Raw genomic sequence first — 19,143 nt, 5'->3', positions numbered from 1 at the left:
CTAAGAAAGCCAGTTTGGTGTAGTGGTTAAGAGTTGCAGGAGTCAGACTCTAATCTGGAGAACTGAGTTTGATTCCCCATTCCTCCACTTGAAGTCAGCTGAGTGACCTCGGGTCAGTCACAGCTCTTCAGAGCTCTCTCAGCCCCACCCACCTTACTTGTTGATTGTCATGAGGATAATAATAACACACTTTGTAAACCGCTCTGGGTGAGCATTAAGCTGTCCTGAAGGGTGGTTTATAAATTAAATGTTATTATAAATCCCGGTTGTCTGTTTCTTTCAAATCAAATCAAATCAAATCAAATCAAATCAAATCAATCACCTTTATTGGTATTAGCAGGGCTCATTTCGAGGGGAACGCAGTTCCGGTAGTCCCCCAAAGCGGTCACATGACAGGTGGTGCCAAAATGGAAGGCAGATGCTAAAGGCTAAAAGAATATCGAATGACTAGTGGAGGTGTATATGCGTGGCCTGTGATATAACGACTGCCAGGATGAAGAGGTGAAACAGGCAGATTGCTGGCTTCCCGTCACAGTTGTGTATCCATTCTTCATTGCCACCTATCACTGTCTTCATATGAGATCATATACACTGTTTCTCCAATAGAAACTTACTGCACTGAAGACCTTCTGGCATTGTTTCATCAAAACTTACTGGGACTTTGGTGATTACTGTTCAGACTTCTGGTCAATTCTAGGCACATAGCAGTTTAATATTGTATAGGAAATCCTGTTGAATTATATTTTAATTATTTATATATGATGCTTTGCCTTCTGTAATCACCTACACTGTGTGTATATATATTCTCTGTTTATCTTGCTTAATTTGACTAGTGAATTTACAACAAACTATTATTGGTACAAATTTGGTTTAAAAATTAAAAACCTGCTACAAGTCTTAGTTTAAATTCTGGTTTGGTGACACTCCCCCCACCCCCATTTTAGTTTATTGGACTGACTGCATTCATATATCACAAGAATGTTTGGATCAAATCATAGTTTATAAATTACAGCACATGCATTTTAAAATAAATATAAACCACAGTTTATTGTGATATGTTGTCTGCTAGCCTCAACACTCATCCTTTTTTTTTTAAAAAAAGTGCATAAGTGGCCCCAAATGTTTCCAGGTACACAGTTTCATAGATACCGGTAATCATGAGTGCAGATAGTAGCATATCCCATGATCACAGTAGCTGAGCAAGTGCCAAAGAAATCATGGGAATTATTGCCTACTCTATCTATGATTGCTTAGGAATGGATCACACATTAATCAGTGCAAGTGGATTCCCAGACATTTTCAGGACTATTTGTAAAGAGAAGAAAACTCTTGTGTAAACCAGCCGTTAAGCAGTGTCAATTGATTTTGGCAAAGGGTACCAGTTTTTGTATATTAGATGTGTGTTTGTTGCAGACATGGTAAACACTGAGAATATATCACAGGGTGCAGCAACTGCTTCAGTGCCACAAAGCACATAGTGTAAAAAAAAAGATACGTATAACTATCAGATGCTATGGTTTTAATGGGTAATGTACACAAGATAGATCTGTAACATGAACCTATTCGATTTTAGCATGGAAACAGAAGTTTTAGATGTATTGTCCAACGCAACGAGCTATTTTTGAAACCCCGTAGTATTTCAAGAGCAGTCTGTAATGAGGGAAAGTTGCTATCCAGAATGAAAAGAACCACTAAGCATAAAGCTTTTGTGCAAGAACTAAAGAGCTTTCTGGATTGTGTTTGTGATCTGAATAGGCTGGGTCCAAGGCCTTTCTGCTAAACAAAAGGGAATCCTCAGATCTAAATGTATGTATCATTATATAAGCAAGAAGCACCAGTAAGCTAGACTAATACCAGCTAATTTATGTTATTTATGTAATGTCAGCTAATTATGAATTATCTGGATATTTCTTCCTCTCTCATAATACTAGGACCCATGGTCACCAAATGAATTGTCTGTCAGTAGGTTCTGGCGATGGTTGCGAGTTTAGATGGCTGTTCAACTGGGCTAGAAATGTTCTTGATAGATCTGCCACATTCAGAGACAGTATACCACTGAATGCCAGGTGCTGGAACATAAAGTAAGGGTGGTCTGCATGTAGGCTTCTCAGTGGCATGTGGTACCCCATAGCTGGAAACAGGATGCTAGGTTAGGTCAATCTTCACTGAAATCCAGGAAGGTTTTTCTTATGATGCGATTCTTTCAGAAGCTATTGGACAATGACCAGAAACATCTTGGATGCATTACTGTTTCTTATTGCCTTCTGCTCAAAAGTAATGCAAAACCAAAAAACGATCAACCACCACTATATTTAGTTCAAAGTATGGACCAGTTTCAAATTTACTACTCAGAAAGACTGCACTGTAGTAAAACCATTAGCGCACATTTTTTTCAGTTTGCTTTCATCTAAGAGAAATAATAGTAGTGAATAAAAATATTCACTGAATTTTTTTTTGTACATTATCCACTTATTTAGGAGCAGCAATGCCACAATTGCAGAAACAGGAAATGGTCCCTTGTCAAATAATGCACACACAAGCATAAGTCAGAGTGTGAAGGCCAGGCCTGGCCCCAACCTGCCCTGCGCTGCTGCTATGCACCTGACTGAGGGAACCGTGGGCTACCACTGCATCTCATCGGGAGGCCAGTCATGTATCATGGCTCTTATTGCTACTGTGCCAGCACACAGAGATGCCAGGGACAAGGCCCAAGCTGGTGGGATTTGCTTCACTGATAAGGCAGAAGGGTCAACTATCCAGGCCTTGCAAGGGCTGCAGGCCTTCAGACCACACAGGGATGCATGTTGGCCCCCATGTCAAGCCCAAGGATGGGAGACCTTATAAGGAGTGGTAGTAGTGGGTTTTAGTTAAGGCATGTTAACTAAATTCCATGCAGAAGCTCTCATCTAAGGTAGAGAACCATCAACTATTTATTTATTTAAAGAAATACATATACTTAAGATTAGTGGAAAGACAGAACAAGTGACTGATCTAACTAGCTAGGATGGCTTTAGATTGTAAGTAGGGCATCTCTCTCAGGAGGAGACACCACGCTGCCTCTCCTGGTGCATGTAGGGAAGAAGAAAGAGAGGAGGAGGGGGAGAGAAGGGAAGGAAGGAAGTTCTCCTGGCAGGAAGGAGACTGATAGCGAATTATATGTCTAACTAACTTTATGGTCGTTGCCTTCCTTTTGCTCTGCTTGCACTCCTGAAGGCCTGAGCAAGAGACATCATCAATCCCTTCTTCCAAACAGGAGAACTCTGAGATATTTGGCAGGGCCTGAAACCTCCAGTCAAGGAGGATCTGGTTCAGGACTGCTCCTTTCTGCTCCCAGCAGGGAGGAACAGAATGGGCAGTGAATCACCCAACATGAGCTGAAGAAAGTGGGTGACCTGAATCCTCCTCCCCTCCATATCTGAGGTCTAGCATAGGGTGGAAAGGCCTTTTGCAGGTTCCTCCCATCCCTGGAAGTAATATTTTTGTGTGTAACACTATAACTCTGGAAATTTAGCAGAGATATGCAAGATTGACCATATTTCCTTGTGATTCTTGGCAGTCTACACATTTCAGAATTTATTACAACAGGTTTATGGCAATAAACCTCAAAAGCCACAGAAGTCCGTATCTGTAGGCAAAACGACTTACCTATTAATGTAACTGAGAGCAACATATGTTGGCTGTTGTAGTTCTTGTTTCTCTAATACACGTGGGTCTGTATCTGTAATAAAAATGCATATATAGTTATGACGATCTGATTCCAAGACAAAAATCATAAAAATAAATGCAGTGTCCAGATTTTCAGCAGAATAATTTATTTCTTCATCCCTAAACAAGTAATATTGCATTTTATTAAAAAAAAAGTTATGAAAACATGGAGTTTACTCTTCTGTCCAAGGGAACCAAGCAAAATAATCCTCTCTCACTTTTGCATGAGTGGAGTAAGTTAGAGCTGAGTTTGCTCCACCCACAGAAGAATGAAGGATGGCGATTTTGCCTGACTTCCCCTCCTTTCTGCAGCCCCCCCTCACTATATGGTGTATTGTTCAAGAGTGTCTCCCTATCTTCAGAAGAGGTTTTTCAGAGGCTGCTGTGGGAGGCAGAAGTTGGGAAGGATGCTCTTCCAATAACTCTTTTCGTTCATAGGAGTTATGGTTGACATGAGGGGGGCAGCATGAGGAGTCCAGTCAGCCTTGGTTTTGGGGTTTTTAAAATTAATATTTGTTAAAAATAGAAAAATACAACACACCAAAACAAGCAAAACCACAACCCAAAGTTAACAAAAAAGATGGAACTGGAAATATTGCTAGAAACTCCTGAATTTACCCAGAAGGGGCTGCTTTCGAAAATATATAGCATACTGGTGCAGGATGTAACACAGAAAACTGACGCTACTCACTTAAAATGGCAACAGGATTGCAAGATAAGCATTTCTGATGAAGAGTGGCAACAGGTTTGGAAATCAAGCATAGTAAACTCACCAGTCATAAATATAAGACTTCAATCATATAAAATTATAAATTATTGGTATCTCACTCCACATAGGCTGTCTAAAATATATTCCACCAGCTCCCCTTTATGCTGGAAAGAATGCAGACAGATTGGTACCTTCTTACATTGCTGGTGGCAATGTCCATGTATAGCAGACTTTGGGGACACAATCCAGTGACAAATTGCTCTCATTACATCTCATACCATTACAGCCAGAATTAATATTCTTAGATATTTGTAAAGATCGAGAACTTCCAACTATTAGGCAACAGTCAGTTTCATCATTGCTGGCTGCAGCAAAAACCTCTATAGCCCTTAACTAGAAGTCTCAGAAGTCTCCTAGTTTAAATACTTGATATAACAAAATCTGGGAGCAACTAATTATGGAGAAAATAACCGCTAGATTGCAACAAACGGAAAAGCCACACTGCGCAACAAATTTCTGTGCAAAATGGAAAACATTTCTGGACTTTTTGTCAAATAATGCCCTGTTATTAACAAAGCTTCCATACCAAACGATTATTAATCTGGATTTATAATTCTTCTTGGTCAAGATTTATTTAAATAATTCATAGGAACCACTCTGAATCCCTACTTTATGGACCTTAGTCTACCCTTTCTTGAGAAAACAGTTATCAGATGTATGTTTGTTAATGGCTTTTGCACATCACCTTATTTGTTCTTGTTCTTGTTCTTATCATGTTATGAATGTATTATTTTATTAATAAAATCTTATTTTTTTAAAAAAGAACATTCAAAATACAACCAATGACACAACCTGACATAACCACATCAATATCAATAAGTAATAACTCTAAAAATATATCATGTCTTGATAAATTGGATCTTTCGGGAGAAGGTCAGCTTCTATCATATAGCTTATTAAAGGGTGCCATGTTTCTGCAAAGGAAGATTTATAATTGCTACACATCGCACACTGCATTTTGTCTGACAGTTTCCCTAAAATAAAATAACCCCATAATCTAGTTTGCCAAAATTTACTTTTTCAATGAAAAGCAAAAGTAGATTTTGCTATTAATAGTAAAATAGTAACTAACTTTAATATATGTTGGTTAAGAGTACCTACTAACCCAAAGTTTTATAAAACCGCCTCAGGAAGAAATGGCACTTTATAACCTGCTATCTTATAAATCTGTTGTATTATTTTCTCCCAATAATTCTGAATGAAAATGCAAGACCACCAACAATGTATAAAATCACCACGTTGGCCGCCCACAACCCTTCCAGTATTTAGTGGCAGAAGAACCAGCTATCCATTTTATCCTAACTGGAGGTACCAACGAGTTACAATTTTAATCAACTGAAAATGGACATATTAGATATTAGAGCTAAATACCAAGGAAGTTCAAATAGAGTCCCAGTCATCTATGGTGACCCTATTTTCACAGTCTTTTTGCCATTGAATTTGATATTTTGTCAACTGAATACAATCAATACAAAGCAGAATCTTATAAATCTAATCCAGTGAGTTTTGATGAAGCAGTTTTGATGAGTGCTTCAAAATCTGTCAAGGGCCTATCAAAGACATTTTATTAGGTTCAGAGAATTAAACAAATGCCTAAGCTGTGCATAACATAACCAAGGTTATGTTATCTAACTTTTGTTCCAGTATTACTTTATTCTGCAATTTCCCAACTTTAACAATATCCAAAACTCTATACAAGCCCATATCATGCCATAGCTGAAAAAAATTGTATTCAGAAATGGGCAGAAACCACACTTCGTTTAAAAAAGATGAACAGGAGGAACTTTCTGGTGCTAATTTCAATCTTCGTTTCCCCAAATTTCAATAAAAGAATTTGCATATTATAATTAATATGTTAAGGTCTAAATTTAGATCTTTGCCAAATCATGTCAATCAGGGGATAAGAAAAAAATACTTGTATTGTCTATTCTGATTCAAGCCATTCGTAGATTACCGGAGAACAACCTTACCATATTTGCTAGTGAAGTGGCTTCATAATATAATTTGACATTAGGAACTCCTAGGCCTCCTTACTGTTAGGTCTATATAAAATTGTCGATGAAAATCTTGGGCACTTCTAGGCTCAGATAAATTGTTTAATATTCACTGCCATTTAACCAGTAATGAAAGTGGAATTTTAATCGGTAAAGAGTGAAAAAGAAACAAAAAATTTGGATAGAGAACATCATGGAAACAATCCAGGTATTAGCAGCTCTTCTGCTATTCTTTCGTGCACTATACAATTTAGAAGGCAGAAGCAATACATTTACTAAAGTAATGTTGGAAAAGGTGGGAAAATAAATGGCACCTGCAGTTTCCCCACTAATCTCATTTTTGGCTCATCTTTTATTTTAAATGATTTTTACTTCATAAATTAAAAACAGGGAGATCTATCTTGACTTAAGGATTTGGCCTTTGGCCTTTTGCCTGTTCTAGATTAACAAATAAGCAACAGCTAAACTAAAGAGGTGGCATTCAAAGTGATGCATTATTGGCACTTAACAAAAATTAAACGGAGTTGTATCAAGTTTCTCTCTAATAGGCGCTGATACACCTCTCTGTGGAGGTATTGTGTGCACATGTGGCAGCAGAAATAGCCCCTCCCAGGTGCAGTTTTTGCATGGGGGAAAAAAGCTTGGGAGAAAGGCAGGCGCTCCCCCTCTCCTGGCGGCAGGTGAACCCATTTGTGCGCTCCCTTTTTTATAGAAGCCATTTTACAGAACTGCTGTGAGACTGCTTGGTAGGGATGCAAGATCCCCGCTGGGGGCAGAGGATCCCCGCCCCCCCATCCTGGCCAGCAGGGGGGAGCGCACCTTCCATGCGTGCTCCCCTGTGGCGCTGCATGCTCCCGTGCGCTGCCGCCGCTCGGATTGAGCCCGTTTTGGCCAGAATCAGGGCTGCTGCAGAGCGCAGGAGCGCTCCTGCCCTCTGCAGGGGCCCAAAATGGACCCATTTTGGCCCAGATCGGGCTTGATTCACACCCGGTTTGATGCGGATTGGGCCCGTTTTGAGCCACTGCAGAGCATGGGAGCGCTCCTGCGCTCCGCAGCGGCCCAAAACGTGCCCATTTTTGCCTGGATCAGGCCCATTCTGGGCCACTGTGGAGTGCAGGTGTGCTACTGAGCTCCGCAGTGGCTCAAAACGGGTCCAATCCATGCCAAGGGCCCAAAATGAGCTCAAACTGGGGCAAAACGGGCACATTTTGGGCCCCTGTGAAGTGTGGGCACGCACCCATGGGCTGCGTGATGATATCACTTCCCGGAAGTGACATCATCATGCTTGCAGGGGTGCGCGCATAGTGCCAGGCCCCAATCCCCCCCCCGGGAGGTTGAGGGGGCCTGGCAACACTACTGCTTGGAGAAGGGGTTGGCTCCATGTAGGGTTGCCAGTCCCTGCTGCCATGTGGGAGAGTGTTCCCCTGTGTGGCAGTGGCATGTTCGAAGCCATTTTGGGCCCAACCCTTGCCGATTCGGGCTCAATTCTGGCAGTTATAGGCCCATTTCAGCCCAATTTGGGCCTGAAGACCAGGATCAGGCTGCTCCTGGGTGGGGGAGGTGCTCCCCTGTGCGGCAATGGCCCATCCAGGCTGATTCGGGCCCAATCCTGGATGCTTAGGGCCCAATCCTGGCCATTTAGGGCCCGTTTCAGCTCAATTCTTGCCTGAAACAGCCAGGATCAGGGTGCTGCTGGGCAGGGGAGTGCTCCCCTGTACAGCCTGTTCCAGGCTGATTCAGGCCTGAACCTGGCCAATTCAGGCCCGGCTGTTTTGGGCCCATTTCCACCCAAATTGGGCCCAAAACGGCCAGGATCAGGTCCCCCCGTGGAGAGCAGGAGTGCTCCTAGAGGCAGCCATGGCCTGCATGATGATGTCACTTTCCAGACCCAAGAATGTGGGTGCCGGGTCCCCCACCTCCCGCCAGGAGTACAGGGGAACTTGGCAACCCTAGGTCCATGGCAAATTTGTAAAAGAAGTAATGTACAGAGTGACTCTAAGACCCTTATGAGGCTAAGGCAGCAGGCTGCACATGTTCAGTCAATTTCCCTGAAATCTTGGAAGAATGAGCAGTCTCCTGAGACCTCCGGAAAATCTTAAGTTGCATGTCTTTCCCCCTTCCATTGCCCTGGCTGGGCTGAACTACTGGCAGCTGTTGACACTTGAAGTGGAGCTTTAAAAGGCCTGTACTGCATTACTGATGTTGCAGAATTTCTCCTCATTGCAGCTGTTGTTCTGGTTGAATTGGTGGCTGTAAGTCCTGCTGCATCGCTTATTAGAGGTCTTTGCTGTCTGATTTAATTGCTTTTCAGAATTTGTTATCTGCCTTGAGTTTCGGTTAGAAAGAACAACTATAAATGAAGATAATAATCTTATTACTTCTAAGGTAATTCAAAGCAGTAACAGGATTATCTTTCCAGTTGCATTAGGCTGTTGCACCAAAAGAAAACAGAAGTCCAATAGGCACCTTGAAGTCCAATAAAATTTATTCAAGAACAAATTTTCATGAGTAAGAGCTCGCTTCATCAGTTCATAAGATTATCTGTTACACCAATTTTGTATTACCCACATTTTCATTATCAATGCTACTGCCTTATTTGCAACATGCATGCAACACAAGATGCTTCTGCAATGGTAAAACCAAAGTAGAGCCAGGCAGAATCCCAAGGGCTTTTGGAGCTCTTCTAAAGTACTACTCAAAAACCCTCTGCTGTTTCAGATCATTAAGCACTGAGGGCTTTAACTGGCAAGAAGATCAAAGATGGACATCTCTGTGTACACCAGCCAAGAGTAAGCGTCTGCTTTAGCTCCTGTGGCACACACTACTGTTTTACACCACTACAGCTATGACAGATCCTCATGACTAGGTTCCCTAGGAAATCATTTTTCAGCCAGCAAACTTCCTGAGACACTTTGCAAGCTCCCTTGTTTTAAAAACCAAAGCACCATTTTAGCATCGTCCATTGAGACTTTCTGGGCTTCACTTCTGAGGTCTCAGTCCTACTCTGTCTGCACCACCTATTTTCTGAAGGTCTCTGTCAGAAACTCAAATCAAATCACATATACAATACAATGCTCCTAGCATACTTCCATTAGGAAATGAGAGCGAGGAAAATCAATTCCCTCCAAAACTGATTTTCCAGTATTATGAATGAAAAAAACTTTGTAATCAAATCCTAACAAGGGTGCTAATCTCATTATTTTGCTAAACTAACACAAAACAGAATTGAATATTTGAACATATGAAGCTGTTTTATACTGAATCAGTCCATCTACAATGTAAACCTAAGCTAGAGTTGCCAACTGCCTGGAGAAAAAAATGTCTTGTTCCTTTAATAGGTGTTTAGTGGGATATTATTTAATATATATTATTTACTTTTGTGCCATGGAATCTCCAAGATCTCGGGTGCTGTTTCTAGCTGTGTTCCTTTAATTGTAGATGCAAAAAACTTCTGCACACTAAGTGCATGTTCTACCACTGAGCTATACACCTTGCATTTAAAACTCTAATTGAAATTAAACCACAGAGATAACCATATCAGAAATAAATCAAACATTAGATACTTTCGGCAAAACGACCTTCACAATACAACTTTCAAAAGTATATTGATAGTCTGCTGGGTGAAAGGGAAAAAACTTTAATAATAAAGCATGCACAATGGAAAAGCATGCTTGATGCATGTATCAGTCACATGCACACTTTTTCCTGTTTCAGTTCAGGTGAAACTTTTTATCACATGCATCTTTCAGAGAGACACTGCTATTTATCTTTTCAACAGGCCTTTATGAAGAAACATACAGCATTCTAGATTGTTTAACCTATATGGCTACAAGCCAGGAGCATGAAACCCAAATGAAGAGAAAGAAAACTTCCTTACCGAGCAGATATCCAAAGGATGCATTCACAATTTTTCACTAAAAATGCAAGCTTAATGTCAATGTGAGGAAAATCAATTATCAAAGTTCTTTTTCTGTTGCCAGTGACAAGTATTTCACTTCCTGCAATATCAGAGGGGAAAGCAAGGTGACATTTGAAAGGAGGCTTTCAAAGGGCAGCCAGCATCAATCCACTGAAGTCTGCCTGTCTTACTTCTCCAAGCAAGAGACATGGCCACGGAAACCATCCATTAAGTCGCTATAGCAATCAATGAATTGTCATTTTAACATCGTAACTACTTGAAGGTAAAAACAAAAATCAATGCCAGCCTGTTTCTGGCCTCTTGGCTCTGAAAACAATTAAACTGGGCCATACAGAGGACCCTACTAGGGGTCACAAGGAGTTGGGAGCCTTGTTTTTGACACCTCTGCAATTCTATGTGCAATTTCTTGAAAATGCCCATTAAAATCAGTGGGACTTTCTTTCAATATAAACTTAGTTAGGATCGGACTACACATGACTATAAATGCTGGGTTTAATGTCATTTGCATCTATAATGTTTTATTTATTATTTAGTCTATTTTTATTCTGGTCTTCTGGGTGGGCGCTCCTGGCAGCAGCCACACCTCACCTTGTCGCGCTCGGACGCTGGCGGGACTTTCCTGCAAAAGTCCACAGAGAGCTGTGGAACGCCCCCCCCCCCCCATTTACGTCGGCGCATGAGCGACAACGCTGCCTCGGAGCATAGGATTGAGCTGTCCGAGTCTCCTAGAGTTATAACTGATCTCCAGAGTAGAGAAATCATTTCCCTTGGAGAAAAGAGCTGCTTTGCAGGGTGAACTATATGGCATTATACCTCGCTGAGGTCCTCTTCCGTCCCCAGGCTCCACCCACCAATCTCCAAAAATTTCCCAACCCAGAGTTTGCAACCTTAACAGAAGAGTCTCTAAAAATGGGGTTATTTTGTAAATGCTTATTTTCCTCTAAAATGAATGGATACTTTATGACAAATGCCCATTGAAAATGTATATCCTAAAAGCTACCACACTAACAGAATCGTGTCTGCATTACTGTGTATTGTAGTTACTGCCAAGTAGGCCAGAGTAAATTCTCCAGAGTAACTGCTTCCTTCTGTGAAAAAAGTAGATGCACATTTTTTGACATCCCTGCAATTCTATGTGCAATTTCTTGAAAATGCCTATTAGATTGTTACTAGTAGTGTTGTCATGATGTATTCAAGAAAGTTACCAAAACTAACCATGAAAGAGCTCACTTCTTTTGGAGGGCATTTCTTCAAAATCATTAATTCAGTGAAAATTTATTTTTATTTATTTACTTAATTTATAGTCCACCTTTCTTACTTAAAAACAGTGCTATAGGAACAGTATAATATATTCAACAAACAGGTCAATAAAAACAGGATCACAATATTACAGAATGTACTAGCAAACTGTTACTGCCTAGCTCTAGGCCCTTCCACATAGGGTAGGTCATCATAAATATAAGAGCCAGATATTTCAAACTAAAAAAATTCACAATTTTCTTGGGAAAATACTTTTAATAAAGATTATTTTAAAATTACAAACAATCCCAAGTTTGCTCTTGGGGAAAGGGCCCATTTCTTTTGAACTTAACTGCCAAACATTGTGTGAAGTGTCTGTTTAATTATTAAACTTCCTTCTTAATGAACTTTCAGTTCCAAAGCTTGCATGTTCAAATTCTGACTAGCATGTGCAAACACAAATGCTTCCAAACTCAATTTTTAACATAATCAATGTGTTTGGCTAAAGAGCTTAGCATCACTCTGGTACTTTGCTTAGGTACATTTATCAAAGATAACAAGGCTTTTAGGGTTTAAAGAAATACAACCGTCCATGGGAAACACCAACAAGTTCCTTTGGAGCTTCTGGGCAACTTTTGTGGCTTCTTTCTTGTGGATAGCTTAACTTAGGTGCCGCCTCCACAGCAGATGGCTGATCAGAATGCAAATACCCACCTATCTCCCACTCTCTCTGCAGCTGCCTGTTTTCTTTCTCCTGGCCTGCACTATCGCCCTTTTACTTCTGTATCCCTTACCCTGTGCTGGCTCATTCACACACTGCACCCCTTCTCCCTTTCTCCACATCCTCCTTTTCCCACTACATTCCTCTTGCTAATTTTTCATCCTCTTCCAGATACGCTCTTCAAGCCAGCTCTGTTCCCAATCTTGATTTTTGTGTATTGCAATAAGTTATCTCTGTGGAGGAACAGGCAAGCTATTGGGAAGTGCTTCAGAAGAGATATGGGCAGGGGCTTAGTAAGAGAGACAAGGGCAGGCATATAAAAATGCCAAGTTGAGGCTTTCAACTTTTCTTCAAGCATTAGCAGGATAGTAAAATGAACTGAATGTAGTCTAAACAGTTTCACATGGGATACCCATAGTGCCTTAAATGTATCTGCAGATGATGAATGTTTCTTGAAAATCATTCAATGCTAAACTGCTTTTCAGCTCTGTTGGTCCTTGTGGGGGGATAGGAAAGGGCGGAGGGAATAGTCTTTAATGCAGCTACCACAAACCAGTGCCTGTAAAACAGCTACAGCTGTCATTTATTCTGAACAGATCAGTTCTTGGTCATGTACAAACATCACCTTAACCCACTGGCTTCCTGAGTTAGTGTGTGGTACTAATGACTCATTATTTTATTGCTTTCATTGTACAATTAAGAGCTTCATGTTTGGTGTGTTCTTTCCCTCAAACATGAACACAGGCAAACTTCAATGGCCACTGGCAAAGGAATACTAGCCTTCATTTTTGTGTCCGGCACACAAGACAACATAAAATCAATTAATCAAGGGCTCTATGCCTCCTACAACCATTTTAAAAAAACTTCCTTGTACTTAAAAAAAGGTTTTAAATAGTTTTAACTTACCTTCAGGGCTCAGGGCCCTGAAGTAATAAAAAAGTAAAAAGGTAAGTCAGTGGTTTTCACTTCATGGCTCACAGAGAGCCACGTTTGCAATGGCCATTCAAAAACAAGACAAAAAAAGCCACATTGCTACTCTATGCTCTGCGTGCCACCCCACCAAACACACACACACACAATATATATATAACTGTAATCTTACTAAAGTTACCGGAGTACATCTGTGCATGTAACATAGTCTCTCCCCACCCTTATTGAAGCTTAGCCAGTTGTGTATCTGGAATGAGGGGAAGGGGTTTCCTTTCTGCCTTCCTGTGCGCCTCAGTCTGAGGTACAGCAAGTTGAGCAAGAGAGTGAGGTTGCCATGGTGCCTAGTGGAGAAGTAGCTCATCGTGGAGAAAGGTGAGCCCCCTCCCTCCTGTAATCAGTTTGCTCTTCTTTCATTCCTTTCTCTGTGGCCAACTTGCTCTCCTCCTGGCAGCTTCTTGGGCACTGAGATGACAGCACAGATAATATAGAGAAGGGTGGGAGTTGTTGGAGTGGATGGGCCCTTCCATGCCTGGCACAAGGCTCACAGTTTACCCATTCCCCAGTCCAGCCAGCAGCAATTGTTTCAAGCTGGGAACTATCTGCCGGCCAAAAGCCCTATCAGGCTTATCCAATTTCCCAGAAGATGGGGTAAGCACCACATTGGGAAATGGCGTGCAGAAAAGCCACAGATGGCACGCCAAAGAGCCACATGTGGCCTCCGAGCCACTGAGTATTACTAAGGTAAGTTATAAATGTGCTATATGCTGTTAAAAACCCCTCTTTAGAAGAAACCAGTCCTCCAACAGCCTCTTTTGAACTTACAGAGGAAAGGATTTTCAGCTGTTGGGAGTGGCTATAGAACGTTAGTGCTTCTTTGTCCTGTGTTAAAGTTTAAGTGGAAGCCTATCTACACATTCAAGAAAAACCACTGTACAATATGACTTGTATTCAAGGGGAGAACTCCCTGTTTATATGCTTCCCTCACCATGATAAATATTCCCTGAATCTAGATACCTAGCATCTTAAAGAAGAAAGGTATTCTGTATTATGAAGTGAAAACAATCCCAAGGCAGACTGTGCCGTATGTTCTTCTGAACATCTAGATCAGCACCAGGCAAGTACACGGTACCATCCTTACATGGCTGTTCTGAGTCAAACAGTTTTTCATTCATGGGGCTGCCATGTCTAGCAATCTGATTACGTCAGCCAGTATTCTCAAAAATAAACATTTAAATTGGCTTCTTCAAAATCTCAGGACTATTCCTAAAAGGAGATGTCATTTGCTATATTGCTAAAACCAAAATCAAAGAAAATCTATTAAACACTTCAGGATTTAACTAGTTTCAAGTTTTTCCAGAATGGAAACACCAGGACAGAGAATATGATGTAATGCAGTACATACTTAGCCTATTGTAAACAACTAATATCCTGCTTCTTGCTTGGCAGGGAAGGGAGACATCATAGCTTCCTCCCAAATATCCAGTGGGGGTGAGTGGGAAAAATGTATTGTACCCAAAATGTTTAAGTAGGAACCTATTTACACAGAGGGGGTTTAGGGTTGTCAACTCTGGGTAAGGAAATTCTTGGAAATTTGGGGGAAGGGGTATGAAGCCTGGGGAGGGTGGAGTTTGGGGAAGGGAGAGACCTCAGCAGGGTATAACACCAAAGAGTCTGCCATCCAAAGCAACCTTTTTCTCCAGTAGAACTGATCTCTGCAGTCTGGAGAGCAGCTGTAATTCTAGGAGATCTCCAAGCCCTACCTGGAGGTTGGCAACCCTAGGGCTGTGGCTAAGTCAAGTAGAGGGCTGCAAATGTCTTTATTCCCTTGGTTAATGTTTTCTTAAAGCAGAAATCTAGCATGTCAAGGGGAAGGGCAAGCTGGAATCTTCTGTTTGACATGAACCCTGGGCATTCAATCAGGGATGGAAATGGCAAGTGCACTGCCAGATTGCATAGGTGCATATCCAGCTATGGATATATACCCACAAATCTATTTTCCTTAATGTCTCGCCTTCAGTTGAATCATAGCAAAAATTGCATCCAATTTGTGCACAGGACAGTTGCACCACCAATCCCCTTACACACAACCTCATGCTGCATTTGTATGGATCTATGCAGAAGAAAAAGTATACATTACAAGACGGTGGAAGTTATTTGGTTGCCTCAGTTCATACAATGTATCACAGCACTGAATGCCCTCCATGATAGCATCCTTTATCTTAAATTGGAGTTTTAATATGTTATTTTTAATTCTTCCATCCACTCTCACTAGGGGGACTTATGCAGACAGAAGCAGCCTTCTGTGCATATCCCTAGCTGGATGAAGAATTGTATGAAAATCAGCTTCACATTCTGCACATCAATATATATAATTCTCAACATGGCCCCATCCATAGTTACTTAAATCCAGAGACTGGGACTATGAACAGATAAGACAGATCTTTCTACAAACCTGAGAAATGTCCCAAGTTTGCAGAGGAATTTTAAATCTAAAATACAAACATACACGGGGGGAGTTCCCACCTGACTCTCAGCCATTTTGGGCCCATTTCAGCCTGGACTGGGGCCGAAACGGCCTGGATAGGGCCTCTGACGGTTGGTGGATCACTCTCCCGCTCAGCAGCGGCCCAATCCTGATCATTTTGGGCCCCTTTTCGGCCATTTTCAGCCCCTTTTTTGCCAGTTTGGGCCCAATTTTGGCCTGAATGGCCAGGATTGGGTCCAAAACAGCCAGGATAGGTGATGTCTGGGGGTGTGGCATATGCAAATCAGTTATGCTAATAACACGCTTCTGGTGATGTCAAGGGGCATGGCATATGCTAATAAATTGTGCTAATGAGTTATGCTAATGAGTTCTTCTAGCTCTTTTTCTACGAAATGACCCTTGGAGCTAGCTGCCTGTCTGCTGGAGCCTCTGGGAAAAGGAGAGAGAGGACCCATGTGGGTCAGGGCTCTCCACCTGATAAATAGAAGTTAGGCAGGTGGCATGTTGTGACAGCCTGAAACTGCCGGCCCAACCTTATGAAGAGAGGTTTAAGGTGGGTGACAATGGGCAAGGAAGGGTTACAGAAATGTTCACAGATGAACACATGTCTTAAAACCAATGGGTAAAAAATTACAGTCTGGCCACAGTGATTTTCAGTCATCTGTTAATAAATCCACAATATATTATAGTGGCAATATATTATAGTAGCACAATAATATATACTGGCATATATTATGTCAGTGATTCAGCTTATTCAGGTTATTTTAATTATGAATTTCAACATCAAAACAATAATGACACTCCTATGATATCCAATAGCTTAGCTTACTTATATAGTCCTATCATATATATGTTTATCCTAAGGTAAACCTCACTGAGGTCAATGGTCCTTGGATTGCAGGCTCACATGCATTAAAGACAATCGGATCCTAAGACTTCAATGTTGGCTCCAGTCTAATCTACCCCTCTTTTATGTCTGGAAATACTAGCATAATTCGGAGGTGCACCAGTTTTGCATCCTAAGCCCTTTTGAACTGGGGCTTTGGGCAAGTCTGTTATATATATATATATATATATATATACATGTTAAACAGGACAATAGTATTAAGAAGTACTATTTGTGCTTCACTTTTAAAAATTAAATTTAAATTTCCAGTTTAAAAAAAAATCTTCCCTTTCTGCAATGATGTTTTTGGCTACTGTGAAGGAAGAGAAACTCATTTGGTCAATGTTATAGATTTTAGAACTGTTTAAAGCCTTCCAAGTTCAGTTTTTTCCCCCAATAAGGGAATTAATTGCATGACCATATTGCTTCTTGTATATGAGCAATGCAACAAAAAATAACCTTTGAAGCTCTCACTGAATCTTCATGGAGGCAATTAAAAGTGAAAAATGAGAAAAGGTGCATAACTTTTCAAAACTGTCTCATATATAAATAACATTACATACGAACAAGGGCAGAACAGAGAGAAGATCTAACCCCAGCATTATCAAGCCAGTCATAGCTTTGTTCATTTGGTTGCTTTAGAATGTCATTTTCTATCACTACAGAAATGGTCAACGTGGTGATCTGAAGACAACCTTCCCTCTCATGGTTAAATACTTATATTTGGATGTACATTAGAGGCTCACTGAGTGCTTAGGAAATAGAGTTTTATGCCATAACTTCTAACAGAGAGGAAGTTGAGGGATATATTCACCCAACACAGAGACTGATCAGTGATCAGATGGGCACATCAATCTCTTGCATGCAGGGCTTTTTTTCAGGGGGAATGTGGGGAAACGGAGTTCCGGCACCTCTTGAAAATACTCAGCAATAGTACTTGAAAATAATATGATTTCAAAGAATCCCGTGTGTGTTTCTTCCTCATTTCCCTCTTGAGAGTTCCGCCACCTCTTTTCCCAGGAAAAAACAACCCTGCTTGCATGTGTGATAGAGGTTCTCATATGTCTCAGTGGAGGAAACCAAGTCATGCATGCTTCGAGGTTCCTCACTCATAGTGGCTTCATATTTAATTTAAAAGGTCCAGTTCAACCTAAACCACACAACTGGATTGATGCACTCCCAGATTATTTTCTAAGAAAATTATTACTAAAATAAATTTGTCATGTAGAATTCCTTAATTGGCATGTGGTCACTCTACATTATACACCATCTTCTTTGTATCACCATGTCTGAGTATCACATTCAGGCATTTATTGGAATTATTGGTGTGAGCATGCTTTTAAATAGTTAGCCATACAATTGCTCTGAATGCTAGCCATCTCTAGTAAAGGGGTACTATTCCATAAACACTCACAAAGGACTACGTTACTTGTACTCTGCTACACATCCTCAAATGTTTCGCTGTGGCCTGGCCCCTTTCTAACCACCTCTTTGGCAAGAAGAGGAGCTCCAAGACTCCTAAGTCATGTTCTTAAATCTTTCCTTTATGTTTGCTCACATTCAGATTGAAGAAAGAGAGAATGCTTTATAATTTTTGCCAAGAAATTAAATGTTCAGATACCTACAAATAATCATGATTTGGAGAAAACTCAATGCAAAATATGTTAAAGTAATATGAGTGTATTTATGAAACAATACAATGTACAGTTTCAATCTCAATGGGAAACTGAAGATCAGTTCAGATTTTTTTCCATACCATAAGTACGGTACAATCAACAATAATGGATGTGGGACTGCCAGGTTCTAATCTTCACTCCAGCACAGGTGGCTTTGGGCAAGCCACTATTTAATTTATTTAATGGTGTGCAACCTGCTGGAGATATAAAATTGCCATTTATTTTATTCTCATTGATCTTCCAGAGGTAGTCAAGTACAAGTTCATTTCACATGCTATGATGATTTTGTGCTTATTATGTTAATTTTTATATGGAAAACATAATTATTGATGCAACCCAAGGCAATAATTAATGGCTACCTTCTGTGGGTAGATTATCCATTAATCAAGTCAGCAGACTAGATATCTCAACAATTATGCAAAATGCATTAGAGATGAAAAAGAAAATGAATCTACTGGGACAATTTAAGAACAAATAAATACAGGTTAAAACTATTGAGTTAAGAAGCTCATAGGCCACCTTTACCAATTGCTGTGGGTATGTCAGTGTCTACAAAGTGCTAACAACCTTCCATACCTGTGTAACAAAAGTAACATTTTTCCCCATATAAAATCAACTGAGCACCAATACATGATTACAAAAATTGTTTCTTCTTATAAAATTTATTGAGGCACGCACAGCATCTCAGTTACCCAGGGAATGCTCAATTTGCATTCTTAGCAATATAAAGATGTGGAATTTATAATAGCAGTACAGGCAGACCAGTGCATGGCATTGAATTCAATTGGACTTACTACTTTGTAAACAGCACTCAGGATA

At 40.6% G+C, this 19,143-nt stretch overlaps 1 protein-coding gene across 1 annotated transcript in view; it reads right to left on the bottom strand.

The window, feature by feature from the left end:
* JAZF1 (JAZF zinc finger 1) overlaps positions 1 to 19,143 on the bottom strand; it is a 197,824-nt gene that overhangs the window by 90,806 nt on the left and 87,875 nt on the right. Inside the window, exon 2 of the mRNA XM_054990736.1 lies at positions 3,646 to 3,718. Within this exon, the coding sequence (XP_054846711.1) occupies positions 3,646 to 3,718 (73 nt within the window). The remainder of the gene's footprint in view (positions 1 to 3,645; positions 3,719 to 19,143) is intronic.

The sequence above is a fragment of the Eublepharis macularius genome, chromosome 11 (assembly GCF_028583425.1).
Source record: "Eublepharis macularius isolate TG4126 chromosome 11, MPM_Emac_v1.0, whole genome shotgun sequence".
NCBI lineage: Eukaryota > Metazoa > Chordata > Lepidosauria > Squamata > Eublepharidae > Eublepharis > Eublepharis macularius.
Note: the sequence above shows the minus strand (reverse complement) of the source record. Positions and strands in the feature narration are given on the sequence as shown.